The sequence below is a fragment of the Sminthopsis crassicaudata genome, chromosome 4 (assembly GCF_048593235.1).
Source record: "Sminthopsis crassicaudata isolate SCR6 chromosome 4, ASM4859323v1, whole genome shotgun sequence".
Lineage (NCBI taxonomy): Eukaryota > Metazoa > Chordata > Mammalia > Dasyuromorphia > Dasyuridae > Sminthopsis > Sminthopsis crassicaudata.
The window spans coordinates 301,129,657-301,149,873 of NC_133620.1; the positions used below are offsets into that span (position 1 = coordinate 301,129,657).

The window sequence follows — 20,217 nt, forward strand, 5'->3', positions numbered from 1 at the left end:
ATACACATCTTGTTCCTATGGGAGAGGGGGGGACTTTGGAACCAGCAGCTTTTGCAGGTTTCCACAATTATGGGTATATGTGGCTTGCCTTCCCCTCACCAACAGGGGTGCTAGCTAGGAAGGGATATTGCCATTTGAGGCCTTAGGTTAGGCCCCAACTTCCCATGGCTGCTTGCTTTGTGTTCAGTGGCATCTGTCCCAGTAGTAGGAGGGCACTCCCAGCCCTGTCATTCCCAGACCCTCACCTTCTCCCCAGCCCCAGCCCCAGCCCCAGCCCTAACCCCAGTCCCATGACAAAGTGAAATCCACCACCATCCCCATTCCAATTCTGTCTGCTCCAGGGTCTACACAAAGCAGCCGCACACTCCATCGATCAATCATTCTCTTGCATGCATTCTCTCTTTCACGCCCTCTTGGCACTGGAGCTCAGGCTGCTCCTTACTAGGCCTTTTTACACTTCCCCTTCTTCTCCCGCTGTTGGAATTTCCGGAGCCGCCGTGCCCATGTGTCCCTCCATTGGATCACCAAGCTGGTTTTATCAGCCACGATTCCATTCTGATCAGGAGAGTCCTCATCATTTCCAAGCAGCAGGTATTTCTTCAAAGATTTGATTTTAGGGCACTTACAAGCCACATCTCTTGAGCGGATCCACAAGCTCTGGTCACCCCTCCGGATCCGGCTAGTACCCTGTTTGTATACGGAGATAATGTTGACCGTGAACTTCCACCAGTCTCCAGCCTTATCAGCCTTCAAAATGTGGATCTGGACAGCTGGAAGAAACATACAAATAGCATTAAGGGGGTTGGGAATTCCCCTATCAAAGATGTTACCCTCAGAGAAAAGCAAAAGTGAACAGTGTGTAGCAAAGAGTTGGAAGCTGATTACAACACGGAGCATTTTTAGTATTATTTGTATTAACTGTACTTTATTAGAGCCAAAAATCCCAATGCCTATGGAACTTTGGTATTTATTTTGGGATTAAATCAAATCCTATGTGTTACAAGGAAAGCCCAATGTATCTACAAGATAACACCAATGGATAAAATTGTTAAACACAATGGGAATAATCTTGTCTAGGGTAAATAAATATTATGTTCCAAATCTGGTCTTCTACCCTCATCTTCAAACCCACAAATACATACATATACATATATGTATGTATGTATATACACACACATGCTGAAGGGGAGATAGGAGGGACTACTATTGCCCTATCAAAGAAACAAATGATTTGGTGGAATGGGGGAACAAGATAAAGAGAAATGACACTTTAGTTCTTTCACTTAAGTTTCCAGGGCTGGGAGAGAAGAAAGATTTTGTGAGTGTTACAGATGCCTATAGAATTTTACCTTTCAAGCCTCTCCCTACACATTAGTGCCAGAGCAATCTTCCTCAAATACTGCTTTTCACATGTGAACTAGGTGGTGTACTATATAGAGCAACAGGTCTAGAGTAAAAAAGATCCAAATTCAAATTCTGCCTCAGCCTCCTACTCTTGGCAAATTACTTAACTTCTCAAGCATCAATTTTCGCCATCTGTAAAATGGGCATAATAATAACAACCACCTTACAGGGTTGTTGGGAGGATCAAATGAGATAATGTATTTAACATAGTGCCTGGAACATGATAGGCAAAATATATATATATATATATATATATATATGTTATTATTATTATTACTATGATGTCACTGCTTTGACCCAAATCCTTTGAGAGCTCTATAGTGCCCATTTGACTTTTGAGGGAGAAAGGAGGGTGTCAGTTCTTGTGACTTTATGGGATTCCATTAATGCAGATTACACAACTAATTTTAGTTAGATCATCTAGAGTCAAAAAGAACAATTCTAATCTAATTTTTAATTAGTCTTAATTGATTAATAATTCCCAGAGAAGGTCTAAAGAATGGTTCTCCATGGCATTGAAGGAAGTTCCAATTGGAGTCAATAGGATATACAGATAGTTTGCAGGCTCATCCCAAATAATTTTGGCTTATACCCAGAATTTCCCTAGAAATACCAGGATTTAGCTTTTATCTAACTCTGCAAAACAAGAATAAAAGACTTTTCTGATTTTGTGCCAGCCCTCTAGTCACCAAAATACTGATTATAGTACCTGAGAGATATGGCAGACCAGGAGCTATATTGGGAGTCAGGAAGACAAGTGCAAATCCAGATTCATGTAAGAGACTTTAATTTCTCTCTGACTCATTTTCCTCATTTGTAAAAATAGAGACAATAATATTACTTTCCTTACCATTTCTCAGTATCAAATGAGATAAGTGCAAAGCACCTTATGAATCTTAACTCCCTCTATGTTAATTGCAAAGTGAAAATTAGTGTTTCTATTTTATAAGGAAATTGAGGCTATGTGACAAGCATAGCACACAGCTTATATTTCAGAGCTTTGATTCAAGCCCAAGTCTATTCACCTCAAGTTTCATACTCTTTTTAGCACTTGATAACCTTATTAGCCTTAAGAATTGCATATTCCACTGGGCCTTAGGAGGGCTGAAAGAGCTTAGACATAATCTAGTACAACCTCATTTTATAGTGAAGAGAATCTAAAACAGGGGCACCAAGATAACTCAAGAAACATTAAATGATTGTAAAAGAACATTTAGCTGCCTTTGATGAATTAAAACCTCTTGGCTGAAATGAACTCAGTTACTGAAAAAATTGATGAAGATGACTGTCAATCTACTATCAGGGATATCAGAAAGATTGTGATCAACAGGAGTACCCCTATATGGACTGAGAAGGGCAAATGTTTTAGTTCTCAAAAAGAGAGAAAAGAATAGAATTTCTAAACTACAGTCCAGAGAACTTTATTACAGAACTGTTTTTTTTACTTTTAAAAAATTTTATTTTTAATTTATGGAATAAAATAAACTTTCCATAACACAGTACAATAAAAAGATGACTAGACATTAAACTACAAATCTACTGTGACAAGTTGCTATTCTTTTCAATATACAACAAAATTATGTGAATTTTTTTCCTTTTCTCCCAGTGTATACATACATATATATATATATATATATACATATATGTAGCGAGCTGTTGTCTCTAGAAGCTGCCGGATCGCTCTCTGGGAAGAGATCTGCTGTGTCTACTCAAATCTTTATGACAGATTCTTCTTCCTGTAGTGAACCGTTGTCTCCAGGCAGTTGCTGTTAACTCTTGTCCTTAGAAGTGACTTCCCTTCCTGCAGAGAGCCCCGTCAAGCCTGATGCAATGCAGAGTCTTTCTTCTTGAATCCTGGCTCTGAATCTCCTCCAGCTCTTATCCTTCTCCAGGCCGATCTGCTCTCTGCGCCCAGTGCTCTCTCTTTTATTCTCCCAGAGAATGGGCGTGGGATAATGCAAGGGCTTCTGGGAAGAACCACCCCAGCCAATGAGCTTGCCCCCTCTATCAAGTCAACCTGAGTTCTCACCTTGTAACCGTCCAGAAAACCTGAGTTCTCACCCAGTAATCCTAACACATATATATATATATACATACACACATACATGTATACATATGTAGGTATATAAATATATACACACACAGATAAGAGATAGATATATGTAAAATTAAAATTATTCTATATATCTACCAGTTCTTTGGATGCAGATAGCATCTTGTTTCAAATGTCCTATATCATTAATTTGGGTATTTATAATATTCAAAATAACTTTAGTCATCAGTAATTCTTTTAAAAATATTGTTACTATAAATGATTTTTTTTGGTTTGCTCATTTTGCTGTTCATTATTTTGTGCAAGTCCTTCTATGTTTTTCTAAAATCACTGAGGTCAAAAGTTATCAAACGGTGCATACCCTTTGATCCATCAGTGCTACTCCTGGGCTTATATCCCAAGGAAATACTAAAGAAGAGAAAGGGACCTGTATGTGCTAAAATGTTTGTGGCAGCTCTTTTCGTAGTGGCTAGAAACTGGAAAATGAATGGATGCCCATCAATTGGAGAATGGTTGGGTAAATTGTGGTATATAAATGTTATGGAATATTATTGTTCTGTAAGAAATGACCAACAGGAGGAATACAGAGAGGCTTGGAGAGACTTACATCAACTGATGCTGTGTGAAATGAGCAGAACCAGAAGATCACTATACACTTCAACAACAATACTGTATGAGGATGTATTCTGATGGAAGTGGATATCTTCAACATAGAGAAGAGCTAATCCAGTTCCAACTGATCAATGATGGACAGAATCAGCTACACCCAGAGAAGGAACACTGGGAAATGAGTGTAAACTGTTTGCATTTTTTGTTTTTCTTCCCAGGTTATTTTTACCTTCCGAATTCAATTCTTCCTTTGCAACAACAATAACAAAAATTCAGTTCTGCACATATATATTGTATCTAGGGTATACTATAACATATTTAACATGTATGGGAATGTCTACCATCTAGGGGAGGGGGTGGAGGGAAGGAGGTGAAAATTCTGAACAGAAGGGAGTACAAGGGATAATGTTGTAAAAAAATTACCTATGCATATGTGTTGTCAAAAATGTTATAATTATAAAATTAATAAAAAATTAAATCACTGAGGTCATCATTTCTTATAGCACAGAGTATTCTATTACAAAAAATACATCAGTTGTTCAGCCATTTCCCAATTAATAGGCATTCTTGCAATTTTCTTTTCTTTGCCACCACAAAAAGAGCTGCTATAAACATTTTTAACTGTTTAGTGAATGTCTCAAAAAAGAAGCAATGAACACAAAAATACTCAACATGAATTTTTCAGAAAGACCAGATCATGCTAGGTAACCTTATTTCCTATTTTGCAGGATTATTAAATTATTAGAGATCATGGATTTTAATAAAGCATTTGATAAAATTCTCATGTTAATCTTATGGGAAGTAGAGAGAGGTTAGATGGTGGTACAGTTGAATGGATTCAAAAGTAACTGAATAGATAAAACTCATATTAAGTAAGCAGGTGATCTCCAGTGGAATGACCTAAGAATCTGTTCTGCCCCCTGTGCTCTTTAATAGTTTTATCAATGACCATATATAGAAGGTAGAGATGGAATTTATTGAATACTGATAGATTTCCAGACAGTTTGATAGAATACAACATGGAGTCAAATCTAATAAGATGAAATTCAATAAGAATAAATGGGGTAGGTCTAACACTTGGTTTAAAAATGACTTCACTAGTACAAGGTAGGGAAAACATGATTAGCAGTATTTGTCTGAAAAAGATCTGGTGATTTTAGTCAACTGAAGGCTCAGAATAAGTTTGGTATTGACAGCCAAAAAGCTAACATAATCTAAGATTACATACTAGGAACAAGGAAGTTAAAGTTCTACCATTCTCTATCCTGGTCAGAACATATGTGAAGGACGGTGTTCAGTTTGAGGCAATACATTTTAGAAAGGACACTGAAAAGCTAAGGAGCATCTAGAGAAGGGCATTCAAAGGTGATGTTGTTAGTCAGTCGTTTTTTAGTTGTGTCTCACTCTTCATGACCCCATTTTGGGGTTTTCTTGGAAAACATGAGGGAGTGGTTTGCCATTTCATTCTCTAAATCATTTTACAGATGAGGAAATTGAGGCAAAGAAGGCAAAGTTACTTGCTTGGACTACACTTGTCTGAGGACAGATTTTTTAGCTCAGGAAGTTGAGTTTTCCTGACTCTGGCACTCTATCCACTAGTTGAAGGAATTGGAGCATGAGCACAGTCTCCAAGTATTTGAAAGACTGTCATGTTGAAGACCAATTAGACCTATTCTGTTTTGTTCCAGAAGACATTGCCAGAAGTATGAAGTTGCAAAGACGTAAATAAGGGCTGTATGATCTTTTGTCAAAAATTTTGCACTGCAAATTCTCTTTTGGGCATAGACTGGTGCAGACACTAAAATAACTAAACCTAAAACTAAAATTTTGATTTTGTAAGCAACTTGTTTAAAGTCATGAAGATGAGTAAGCAGCAAAGCTGGAATTCTGATCCCAAATGCAGTATTCTTTCTATTATACCACTAATCAGGAATCAAAAAGGATTAAAAGGAGTTAAAAAGGGCAAAAAGAGGGAAGAGAAAGAAACAGGAGAAAAGGAAAAGGACAAAAAAAGAACAGGTAGTGGGAGATGGAGATGGCTGGATCCTGTCTCTAGCCTGCTCTCTCTGCAGATGATCCCATCCCTAGATCTTGACTGTCCCATGTACCAAGTCTGGTGTTTTTCCCTTTTACTTTCAAAGAAGCCTCTCAACTCTGTACAGTATTCATATTCTTGACTCGGCTCTAGACTGTGGGTAGTGCTTCCCATTGCCTGGAGCTGGCAAGAGATGCCTCAGGGTAGTTTGGCTCTATTCCCAGTTCTTCATTTTCATGTGCTCATAAAACACAAGGGTTTGCTCCATCATCCACAGCCTGGAAGTGAATCCCATTGCTATCTTCTAGTTCTAACCTACCTAGTTGTTGAATAGATTAAATGAAATGATGTATATAAAATTTACAGAACTGTGAGCCATAATTATTACTTGGGATTTTGGAATCTCCTTGTGAGATTATAGAGAGAGAAAATGAAGTTGCACAAACTCAAGAAGATTCATAATTCAAAACCAAATTTCAAAATGAGGATTCAACTATTTTCAAGATGCCTTCTTCCCCATCCCCATCTTTTCAGCTAAGAACATTAAAGTGAAGGATAATGATCATTTCATATCCCAAACTGATCATATACTAGTTGGTCATATGCAAAATCTGTGACAAAATTGTGGGCCTGGAGCTAGACTTGGAATTTACAAACAGGAAGGACTGTCTTTTTTTTTTAACTGCTCTTGTTTCACAGGTCATCACTGGGTTCAATATGATCTTGACATCCAGGGACCAATTTGGTCCTGATCTAGTCAAGGACGGGCAGAATATAGCTAGGTCCAAGAGAGAAATGAAGGCGGACTCATCATCCTGGTGGTAAGAAAGATGTCTGCTTTTTTCCAAATTTTCCTTTCAGATGTTCCTGGGCATCCCGAACTTTGTACTCCATCCTAAGGGCTCCAAAGAATGGCTGCCATGGCAACCGTTTCCATGTTTTCATCACTAAGAGATTCAACACTCAGCATGAACTCTGAGGGGGAGGAGAGAAAAACTTCCAGTACAGAGAAGTGAATGAGCTGTTTTTGACTGTGGAGATTCAGGTCACCATGGCAACCAAATGCCCCAAACCTCAGCAATGGGGAGACATAAGATGATGTCTCCTCACTGGCACCCTTAGTTTTCCTGAGCCACAATTTCCTCAGGCCTAACCGAACCAGAATTTAGAATGAGTCACCTTCAGGAAGTTGTGTTCTCCTGAAGACTTCCTGTGCTTCCTGGCATTCCCTAGGGAGAGTGAGGGTGGGGTGCTATGGGGAGAAAACAAACAACCAGCTCCGTTAGCAAAGTTCCAACTGAAGGATGCAGCTGCAGGCTGGTTTAGCCCTAACTGACACTGCTTTGGGACATATTTGACATTAATAGGATGTAGAGTGGCAAGACTCTTATCCCCTCATTTGATAGATGAGCAAACTAAGTTGCAAAGAGGGGAAATGATTTGCTTGGGTTACACAGCTAGTAGATATAAGAGTTGAGATTCAAACCCAGATCTTATTCTAAATTCAATGTTCCCTCCACTAGATCTTGATGAACATCTTGGTTTTCAATTGAGTACTAGTTTGGAAGCTAAATCTCAAGAAGAAAACTGGATAGTGAGCACTTAAAAATGTAAGAAGGTGTTTCATAAGAGCATGCTCTAATAGGTAGGCATCTCTTTCTCATGCAATAAATAACTAGAAGATTAAAAGTGGGAGGGAGGGGAGAGTTGGCTGCTACAGAATCAGTGTGCTTGTGTTAGAAAAAAATGAAGCTGGAAGTCAGGAAACTTGTGTCCTCTTCAGAAATATAAAAATAAAACCAATTCTTAGGGGAACCAGTGTTGCCAGAGTTCATGGCACAAGCAACTAAGTTTCTAGGAATGCCCTTACCATGCCCTCTTTTTCTTCTAATTATTACTTATCTCTAAGACTGTAGGTAACAATGATTCAGGGAGAAAAAAGGATAATAAATTTCTGAATCTTATACTGTCCCAGCGGGCAGAAAGCAGTGTTATAGAACAGACAAAGGAGAAGCAAGATCTTTCTAGGTATAGGAGTCTCTTGAGATTCCTAGTTCTAAAATGCTATCTGGGGAACTGGAGCCTTCCTTGGCTACTATTAGATTAGAACTGCTGCCCTTGGCCAAAGAATCTAATGGTTGGCCTATTGAATTATGGCTGTTGAAGACTTGCCTGAAGAGATAACTCAAATGCTGGAATAAGAATATGGACCAGAATTTAACAAGATCAGATGGAGGTCATACTCAAAATGATATCACTAGGTCAGAATCAAGGAAAAGATCAGATCAAAATTGGAATGCTCTATCATAGATCAAGCACAAATAGTCCATATGAACATTTGGAATGGAAATGCCTCCAAGTTTGCTCATCTCATGTTTCTTTTGAGAAATTGTAATTCCTGCTTCATTCTTTGGTGTGGGCATGCCATTATGGGTGGTACTTTGCCAGTCTCCCATGTATCACAACTGATTCCAAAGTTCTTCAGAGAAATCTTGAAATGTCCTTGTATAGCTTCTTTATAAGTACTTGCCTCATGTGAGTTCTCTACAAAATCGTCTTTTAGGAAAACATGCATTTGGTATTTGAACAATGTAATCAGAATCAATCATACTCTGCAGTAGAGTTTGAATTTACAAATACAAGAAAGTTTAGTACAAGAAAGGAGGGGCAGCTAGGTGATGCAGTGGATAGAGCACCAGCCCTGAATTCAGGAGGATCTGAGTTCAAATCTGATCTCAGACACTTAACACTTCCTAGCTGTGTGACCCTGGGCAAGTCACTTCACCCCAGCCTCAGGGGAAAAAAAAAAGTACAAGAAAAGTTTTCAGTGACTGTATTTTATCCTGCCAGATGATCTTCAGACAATTGAGATGGAAGTGATTGGATGCTTCTAGTAGATTGGGTTTTGTTAAGGGACAGTCAATTCTGAGAGCCTCATAACATCTGAAGGAGTTACAGGGCAGCCTTTGCTGACACAGGTGTTGCAGACTGGGAATGAGATAAATTGGAGGCAGAGGGAAGAGGAGGGAGGTCAGACAATGCAACAGCCTCTCAGTCAGAGAGGTCAGACAACAGCAACTACCTCTCAGTCTCCTTGTATCATCCTCTCACAAGAGGAGATCCAGTCTGCAGGTCTGGGTTGGATCTCCAGCAGCCACTACGAGGTGGCTCCCATGTATTCCAATAGCACCTGTATTTTCTAACAGGGTTTCACATACAACAGTGAGGTCATCACAAAGACTTTGTGGACATTGGTGGGCAGTGTAACACTTCATCCCCATACTTTTTTTTCAGAGCTATCAAACAGAGTTAGCTCTGGTAATGTATGCATAAACATTATTATCTACATTGTACATTACTGGAAAATATACTGTCAAGATGAGTGAACTCATCTAAAGCATTAAAAATTTCTCCGTTTGCTGTAATTGTAATTCCACATGGAATGAAAGGTATGGTCCTGGCTGGTAGAGAATCTCTGTTTTCTTACTATTAATTGCCAGGCCAAAATTAGCACAAGCAGCAAAGAAGTGATCCATATTCAGAGGCCGCATTTAATGTACAATCATTTGCAAACAAAAAGTCAGGCAACAATTCTTCTTCTACTTTAGCCTGGGCCTATAACCTATTCAGATTAAATAATTTGCCATCAGTGTGGTTGCTGACCATGCTGCCATTGAAGGTGTCTGAGAACATTGCTGAAAGTACCATGCTAAAAACCATGAGAGCAAGCACACATTCCTACTTCACTGCACTGGTGACTGGGAAAGGGCAAGAGCCCTCATTCATTATCCAGAACCTGTGCAAGCATGCTATTATGGGATGGGCACACAATCCTGATAAACTTATCTGGGCAGCCAAATTTTGCCATATTTATCAGATATAGGCAAGTGAAGGAAGACTGTTTCCTCTCTCATCACACTCCCTCTGATTTCCCTTTAGCATATTGAGAGTCATACACTTTGCTCCAATACCTTTGGACAATCTGAAATCCCATAGTTTTGAAATTCCCTATCCATATACAAATAACCGGGAGGACACCTAGGAAGAGGTTTGGGGAGATGACAAGGTTAGATAGTTAAATGTAAGAGTGCTTAATCATTTTTCTTTTATTTTACCTACACACTAAAAACTATGTAGCCACAATATGTTGAATAGCTACACCTTGTGAAGTTTGTGTTTGTGTGTGTGTGTATGCGTATGTGTGTGTGTGTGTGTGTGTGTGTGTGTGTGTGTGTGTGTGTGTGTGTGTGTGTAGTATAGAGTCATTGCCATAGAGTGGGGTATCCACATACAGGATGTGGGCTCCAAAATGATACATTTTATACATTTGATATTCAGTATTATTTTATATTGTCACCTAGGTAAATACCAAACCTAGAATTTCAACTTCTCAATCTGGTCTTCCCCTTCTAAAAACACCTTTCAGAAATGGGGTGGGGCTGGAAGCAGGTTGAGTGCCCCACTTTGGTGCATAAAAGTAATATTTCAGATTTTGGAGAAATTATTTTATCCATTTGTCCCAACAGAACTGAGATAATTACTGGCCTACTAGCTCAAGAAAAGTGACACCTGGTGGTCGCTTCAGATAGGCTCCCACCTACATAACATTCTCTTAAGAAAGACTTGTAGTTGAGCCAATTAGAGCTCCCACCATTAACTGCAGAGTAACAAGCTGTGAAACAGAAAAAAGGATGTAGCCTTCAGGAAGATAGATTCTCTGCAATATCCTTTGTAACACATCAAGCAGACTAGGGATGAGGGGATGACATTTAGTTTCACAAAGTGATCTGGTTATGGAGGTTCAAAAGGGCATGTGTTTTATCTACCTGCCCTGTTCTATTTAGAGTTCTTTTTCTTCCCACCTCCCTCCAACAATTTTCTATAATCCAGAGAATGCCTAACAGTAACTCTCAAATTGTACATTTACTTTTTTCACAGAAATCCTTTTGAGGAAGATAATCTAAGTATTATCAACCCCATTTTACAAATGGAGAAACTGAACCATAGAATATGTAGATTGCCTATGATTTAAACAGCTAATAAGTGTTTCGTTCAATAGCTGAATTCACATTTTGTGACTCCAAGTTAAAAAGTCACAGGAATTTGTTAAATACTTCTTATGTGCCAGGCAGTTACTATGCTAATAAACACTAGATACCAAGACAGTTAATAAAAAACAAACAGTTCCTGTTTTCAAGGAGCTATCAGCCAAATGAAGAAGACAATATGCATATATCTACAAAGTTCCTTCTTAGATACTACTAAGTGAAACTGCTACTATCCTTTTTCTTCTCAAATCCTCTCTCCCTTTGACCTCAGAAGAACCATCTCAGAAATTGCTAAGGGTGGTGTTAGGGACAACCCTGGAGTGGAACTTTGGATAGGGGAAGGGGGGGAAGGCAGGAATGTGATTATGTTGGAAAATATTTTATTTCCTCTAAACTTGGCAAATTTTTTGTACATTACACATAGCATGAAGTATTAGCCCCATACTTTCTTGAGCCAAATCCCTAGGATATACACAAAGCCGAAAATAGTCAAAATATATCCTAAAACAGTAACCTAAAACAGATCAGTAAAATGGGCCTTTACCTCTACTTGGCACTAGCTGTTTTAAGAAATCTACGTAGAAGCATTAGGCTTTATTTGGAAGCCTGGGATAAAAAGCTTCAAGTAAAAATGGATATTATGTGAAAGGGGGAAAGTCTGAAATAAAAAAACAATGCCCTTTCCCCAGGATCAGACTAATACTAAGGCTACTCAAGCAATTTCCCAGTAGTGACCACAATTTCCCTGCCAGGTAGATGTCTACCAAAGAGGCTAGGATAGCTCTAAATAACTTGTGGTAGCATTTCCCCATCTCCCACATACCCACAACTTACACTACTTAGTGGGATTACCATTGGTTAGTACCAGGCCTGGATTAGTCAGTTGAGTTAATAAGGAATCTATGCCTCTTTCAATTTGACACTATTACTCTAACCTGTTCTGCAATGGAAAGAACAGAGACTTCGTGATTGAAGTTCATAAAATCACAGAATTAAGAGTCAAACTTATTTTAGTCATCTCATTTTACAAATACAGAAACTGAGGCTCAGAACGGGATAAAACATATTCAAGAAATCATAGAAAAGCACAGTGGGGCTTCAAACTCAGGTCCTCTAAATTCCATGGGTATATTTTATACATTTGGAGGTCCCTTCCTTTGATAATAATCTTTATGACTCATTTTGTCCCCATTCAGGATCTCGAATCTTCCTAAATATATTATGTCAATCACCCTGTTTCCCTTGGCAAGAGCAGAATTTTGTTTATGTCTCTCTAAGAGTCTTTTTTCCAAGCTAAAAGGATATAAACTATATGTTATAGAAGAGATCTTCTTTATCTGACAAAAGTACTGCTTCACATTTCTAGTCATATGAAAAAAATGTTCTAAATCACTATTAATTAGAGAAATGTAAATTAAGACAACTCTCAGGTACCATTTCATACAGGAAAAAGATAATGATAAATGCTGGAGCAGATGTGGGAAAACTGGGACACAAATGCATTGCTGGCTGAGCTATGAAATGATCCAACTATTCTGTAGAGCAATTTGGAATTATGCTCAAAAGGGTATAAATCTGTGCATATCTTTTGAACCAGTGCGTGTATCTTCTAAGTCTGTATCCAAAAGAAATCATAAAAGAGGAAAAAGGACCCATATGTGCAAATAAATTTTTTTGTAATGGAAAAAAAACTGGAAATTAAGTGGATACCCATCAATTGGGTGGCTGAATAAATTATAGTGTATGAATGTAATGGAATATTATTATTCTATAAGAAATAATGAGCAGGCTGATTTCAGGAAAGCCTGCAAAGACTTATATAAACGATGCTAAGTAAAGTGAGCAGAACCAAGAGAACATTGTACATAGCAACAAAAAGATTATGTGATGATCAACTGTGATGGACTTGGCTCTTTTCAACAACAGACTCGGGATAGAAAGTGCCATCCATATCCAGAGAGAGAACTATGGAAATTGAATATAGACCAAATTATAGCATTTTCACACGTCTTTTGTTGTTTTGTTTTCTAGGGTTTTTTCCTCTTGTGTTTTTTCTGATTTTGATCTGATTTTTCTTGTGCAGCATGATGAAGCTGGAAATATGTTTAGAAGAATTGCACACGTTTAACTCATATAGGATTGCTTGCTGTCTTGGGAAGGTGGGAGAGGGAGAAAATTTTGGAATATAAGGTTTTGCAAAGGTGAATGTTAAAAAACTATCTTTGCATGTATCTGGAAGAATAAAATATCATTTTAAAAAAGGACTAACTCATTTGGGTTGTTTTTCCAGGCATATTGACCCAAAAGACTCCTTTTTAGATGCGAGAGACTTGGAGACTGTTTCCTTTCACACCAGAGCCTATTTGGACTTTGACTACTTAAAAAGCTTGGATAAGATGAGAGTCACTGTGAGGTTCAGAGAGGGAAAGTGACTTGCTGAAAGTCTCATCCTTCATCATAGAAGGATGGAGGCAACTCTAAACCTAAGATTCTTTTCTGATGTAGTATTGTCATAATGACCTCAGGGCACCTCTTAAAGGAATGAGTCATGTTCAGCCTTCTCAGATAAATCTTACTATTCCTTCAGTGGAAAATACTGAAAAACTTGCAAAACACCCATTGTGAGACAGGTGATAAAAAGTCAATCAATTAACAAGAAATTAACCATCTGTACTTATACAGATATCTCGCTAGCACCAGGCACAGTAATGTACTTATAATGGAGTTCTGAAGTATTCCAATTATTCTGAAAAAATAAATTTATATTAGAAAAGTCATTAAACTGTATATGCCCTTTGAAGCCAGAAATACTAACCACTAAGGAGGCGAAGGAAGTACAAGGGATATGTCTTATAGTTACAAAAACATGTGTAAGAGGAATTTTATGATGGCAAAGTATTAGTGAGAAATTGGTTGCCCAGTGATAGGGGAATGGCTGAAAAAATTGCAATACTGGAGTATAATGGAACATTAGGACTTGTGGATATTTAAGAATTTACAAGTTTAAGTTCTTAAATTAAGAACTTAATATTTACACTTAAGAACTTGTAAATATTAAGAACTTAGAGAATCTAATCTTACAAAGTGACAGATTTAGACCTGGAAGGAACCTCGGAGGTCAGTCATGTAGCCCTCATTCTATATGTGAAAAAACCGAGGCCTCAAGAGATGACATGACCTGCCCAACATCAAGAATGAGTCAGTAGCAGAGCTGGAACTAGATCCTATTTGTTTTTTTAATTTAATTCTATTCCTCCTACTACTATGAGTCCCATTGAGAAGAAAACAAAAACCAAATTCCAATTAAACAAATTTATGCATCAATCCTATCAGATATATACATATGTTATGACTAAATATATTTTATACACATACACTTGTGTGTGTGTGTGTGTAATTTCATTCTGAGTCCTTCACTTCTCTATCAGGAGACAGAGTTTTGAGTCCTTTGGAATAGTGATTGGTCATTACTCTGACCAGAGTTTCTACATCTTTCAAAGTAGTTGTCTTTAAAATATTATTGATATGGCATAAATTATTCTTCTGGTTCTACTCACTTGACTATGTTCATATGAGTCTTACATCTCCTTCATCGATTCTTACAGTCCAATAGTATTCCATCATTTATATATCATAACTTGTTCCCCAATTGATAGGCATCCACCCACCCCTAATTTCAAGCTCATAGACACCATAAAAAGAACTACTATATATATATTTTTACATCCTTGGAGTTTGTTTTATTTAGGACTAATTCCTCTCTTAAACTACTTTACCTTCAACTCTCCCTCTTTCTTTCTCCTGAGTTGAATGAAAAGAATTTTTATACTCAACTATGTGTGACTTTCCCTCCTTTGACCAGTTCAAATAAAGTTGAGATTCAAGTGTCACCCATTTATTCACCACTTCCCTCACAGTTTGTTCTCTTTGTTCATCTTGATTATGAAATAATTTCTCCTATCCTTCTTCCTTCCCCAACACCTAGTGTATTCTTTTCTTCCCTTTCTATTCTTCTAAGTTCATCAAGACATAACAATCTCTTCAAGACCTTGTGTATGGTAATATTCCCCCTCATGATGATGATAAAGTTCAGAGGGAGCATATATATCATCATCTGAATTAGAATATAAGCAGCTTATCCTTAGTTAGTCCCTTAAGATTATTTGTTGCATTTTTCACTGAGGACTTCCGGCCAAAATGGTGGAGAGGACACATACATCTATCTAAGCTCTTTCTTGTTCTCAGAATACTTTATTTCATGACAAGCCTCAGAATTAGTGCTTGACTGAAAAAAAACACAAATAATTACCAACAGAAGATATCCTCAAAATTCACCAGAAAAGGTCTGTTTTTGCTCGAGGGCAGGGATGGTTAGATTGGGAGCAGACTGAAGGCAGGCAGCGAGAGCATAGCAAGCAGCTCACACTGAGCAGACCTGAGGGGGTGGGGTGTGATCTCAGCTGTTTATGAAGGGAGAACTTTGCCACAGTGTGGCTACTTTGCCCTGGCAGAAGCCAGTAGATAAGCAGAGAAGCTATAAACACAGGGGGTAAAGATTATAACCCTGAAACCCTAGAGTCTCTCAGACTTGGCCACACCCACCCAGAATGACTCAGCAAGCTCTCAGAATCGCAGACAACAGACACAGCCATTGCTGTCCTGCTAGTGCCTCACTGCTGCCCCCTGCAGTCTATATAGGAAGCAGGGTAATACCATCTAGTCCCCCTCACTCCCCCCCAAAAAAAGTAGACTGCATTTGTTTTTGTTTGTTTTTGTTTTTATTAGTTTGTTTTCTTTGATTCTTCTTTGACAAAATGAGCAAAAAATTAAAGTGCACTCTAACTATTGATAGCTTCTATATGGATAGAGAACAGACTTTAAACCCTGAGGAGATTAAAAACAGACTGTCTCCAGATGAATCCCTGAAAAGGGGGATATGATCTGCTCAACACACAAAACTCTTGTAGAAGAAATCAAAAAGGCTTTCACAAGAGAGCTAGAAGTAAAATGGAAAAAGGAAAGGGAAGCTTGACATGAGGGTCTAGAAAAGTCATGCCACTCATTTAAAGATAGAGTGATAAAGAAATCAAATCCTTGAAAATCAGAATTAGTGAATTGGAAAAGGTAAACAACTCCAAGGAAAACAGAATTAGTGAATTGGAAAAAAAGAAATAGGTCTCTAAAAAATAAAATTGGCAAAATGGAAAAAAATTCCATAGAACAACTCACTTAAAAATTCAATTGGACAATTAGAAAAAGGTTCAAAAAAAGTGAGTGAAGAAAATAATACATTAAAAACCAGAATTGAACAAAGGGAATTGAATGACTGAAGGAGACACCAAGAATCAGTCAAGCAAAACCAAAGGAAAAAAAAAAATCAAACAATGGAAAAAATTGTCAAATACCTTCTTGAGAAAACAACAGACCTAGAAAATAGATCTAGGAGACACAATCCAATTATTGGACTTGCTGAAAAATATGATGAAAACAACAGCCTGGACACTATCAATTATCAAAGAGAATTGCCCAGAGGGTAAAATAGACATTGAAAGAGTTCGTTGATCACATTTTGAAAGGGATCCTAAAATCAAAACTCCAAGAGATATTGTGGCTTAATTCCAGAATTATCAGACTAAGGTAAAAATACTGCAAGCTGCTAGAAAAAAAATCAATTAAAATATAGAGGAGCCGCAATAAGGATTACTCAGGATCTAGCAGGGTCCATATTAAAAGATGGAAGGCGCTGGAATCTGATATTCTGAAAGGATAAGGAACTTGGTGTGCAGCCAAAAATAACTTACCCAGTCAAAATGAGCATTTTTCCAGGGAAGAAGATGGACATTCAATGAAATATGTGAATTTCATCTATTTCTGATGAAAAAACCGGAACTAAACCGGAACTATTGATCTCCCAATATAGGACTCAAAAGAATCCTAAAAAGGTAAAAAGAAATCTTGGGAGTTATATTTCTGTTATAAAGATATATAAAGAACACATGTATAATTTGTTCTAGAAACTAGAGGTGGAAAGGAATTGTACCAGAAAAAGGGTAAAATGGAAGTACTACATTTCACAAAAAGGCAAAAGAAACCTATTAGATCTGAGAGAAAAAATGGAGGGGGATGAAAATAGTGGTATCTTACTTTCATCAGAACTTGCTTAAAGAGAAAAATATTAGACATATTTGATTTATGGTGAAACTTCTCCCATGTCATTGAAAAGTAGGAGGGGAAAAGTGAAAAGGGAAGGAGTAAGCTAAGGGGAAGGGAATACAGAAATTGTGAGGAAAAGAAGTAAGATGGGGGGAGGTATGCTAAAAAGGGAGGGCTGTGAGAAGCAAGTGGTGCTCATAAGTTTAATATGGGGAGGGGGGTAAGAAGGAAGAAAAGGAGAAAAGCATAATCTGGGGATAATAAGATGGCAGGAAATATAGAATTAATAGTTTTAACCATAAATGTGAATGGGATGAACTCTCCCATAAAGAGGAGGTGGATAGCAGACTTGATCAAAAAACAATATGTTGTTTACAGGAAACACATTTAAAGCAGGGTGATACATACAAAGTAAAGGTAAAAGGCTGGAGCAGAATCTATTATGCTTCAGGTGAAGTCAAAAAAGCAGGGGTAGCCATTCTGATCTCAGATCAAGCAAAATCAAAAACTGATCTAATCAAAAGAGATAAGGAAGGGCATTATATTTTGCTAAAGAGTAGCATAGATAATGAAGCAATACCAATATTAAACATATATGCACCAAGTGGTGTAGCATCTAAATTCTTTAAAGAGAAATTAAGAGAGCTGCAAGAAGAAATAGACAGCAAAACTATAACAGTGGGAGATCTCAACCTTGGACTCTCAGAATTAGATAAATCAAACCACAAAATAAATAAGAAAAAAGCCAAAGAGGTAAATAGAATACTAGAAAAGTTAGCTATGATAGATCTTTGGAGAAAACTAAATGGAGACAGAAAGGAGTACACTTTCTTCCCAGCAGTTCATGGAACCTGCACAAAAATTGACCATATATTAGGACATAAAAATCTCAAACTCAAATGCAGTTAAGGCAGAAATAGTAAATGCATCCTTTTCAGACCACAATGCAATGAAAATTGCATTCAATAAAAAGCCATGGGAAAACAGACCCAAAAAAATGTAAACTAAATAATCTCATCCTTAAGAATGATTGAGTGAAACAGCAAATCATAGACATAATTAATAACTTCACCCAAGAAAATGACAATAATGAGACATCATACCAAAATGTGTGGGATGCAGCCAAAGCAGTAATAAGGGGAAATTTTATATCTCTAGAGGTCTACTTGCATAAAATAGAGAAAGAGAAGGTCAATGAATTGGGCTTGCAACTAAAAATGCCAGAAAAGGAACAAATTAAAAACCCCCAGTCAAACACTAAACTTGAAATTCTAAAAATAAAAGGAGAGATTAAAAATTTGAAAGTTAAAAAAAAAAACAAAAAACAAAAAAAAACTATTGAATTAATTAATAAAACTGAGAGTTGGTTCTATGAAAAACCAACAAAATAGATAAACCCTTAGTAAATCTGATTTTAAAAAGGAAAGAGGAAAATCAATTAGGAGTTACTTTGTCCAACATTATGCCAATAAATTTGAGAACTTAAATGAAATGGAAGAATACCTTAAAAATATAGCTTGTCCAGATTAACAGAGGAAGAAGTAAATAGTCTAAATAGTCCCATTTAGATAAAGGAATAGAACAAGCTGTTAACCAACTCCCTAAGAAAAAAAATTCCCAGGACCAAATGGATTTACATGTGAATTCTACCAAACATTTAAAGAACAGTTAACTCCAATGCTATATAAACTATTTTGAAAAAGTAGAGATTGAAGGAGTCCTACCAAATTCCTTTTATGACACAGACATGGTACTGATACCTAAACCAGGTAGGTTGAAAACAGAGAAAGAAAAGACCAGTCTCCCTAATGAATATTGATACTAAAATCTTAAATAAAATATTAGCAAAAAGATTACAGAAAATCATCCCCAGGAAAATACACTATGACCAAATAGGATTTATACCAGGAATGCAGAGCTGCTTCAATACTGGGAAAATTAGTAGCATAATTGACTATATCAATGACCAAATTAACAAAAATCATATGATCATCTCAATAGATGCAGAAAAAGCATTTGATAAAATACAACATCCATTCCTAATAAAAACACTTGAGAGTATAGGAATAAATGGACTTTTCCTTAAAATAGTGAGTAGCATCTATTTAAAACTGTCAGGAAGTATCATATGTAATAGGGATAAACTGAAACCATTCCCAATAAGCTCAGGAGTGAAACCAGGTTGCCCACTCTCACCATTATCATTCAATATTGTATTAGAAACGCTAGCCTTGGCAATAAGAGTTGAGAAAGAGATTAAAGGAATTAGAGTAGGTAATGAGGAAATCAAATTATCACTCTTTGCAGATGATACAATGGTATATTTAGAGAACCCCAGAGCTTTAGCAAAGTTGCAGGATACAAAATAAATCCACATAAATCCTCAGCATTTTTATACATCACCAACAAAATCCAACAGCAAGAGATGCAAATAGAAATTCTATTCAAAATAACTGTTGATAGCATAAAATATTTGGGAATCTACCTACCAACAGATAGTCAGGAATTATATGAGCAAAATTACAAAACACTTGCCACACAAATAAAGTCAGATTTAAATAATTGGAAAAATATTAAGTGCTCTTGGATAGACAGAGCAAATACAATAAAGATGACAATACTATCCAAACTAATCTATTTATTTAGTGCTATACCAATCAGACTCCCAAGAAACTATTTTAATGACTTAGAAAAAATAACAACAAAATTCATATGGAAGAACAAAAGGTCAAGAATTTCAAGGGAATTAATGAGAAAAAAAAATCAAATGAAGGTGGACTAAGTGTACCTGCTCTAAAACTATATTATAAAGCAGCAGTCACCAAAACCATTTGGTATTGGCTAAAAAATAGACTAGTTGATCAGAGGAATAGGTTAGATTCACAGGACAAAATAGTCAATAACTATAGCAATCT

At 37.0% G+C, this 20,217-nt stretch overlaps 1 protein-coding gene across 1 annotated transcript in view; it reads right to left on the reverse strand.

The window, feature by feature from the left end:
• Positions 1–279: 279 nt before the first annotated feature.
• NTN1 (netrin 1) overlaps positions 280–20,217 on the reverse strand; it is a 454,000-nt gene continuing 434,062 nt past the window's right edge. Inside the window, exon 7 of the mRNA XM_074311942.1 lies at positions 280–770. Within this exon, the coding sequence (XP_074168043.1) occupies positions 442–770 (329 nt within the window). The 3' untranslated portion in view covers positions 280–441. The remainder of the gene's footprint in view (positions 771–20,217) is intronic.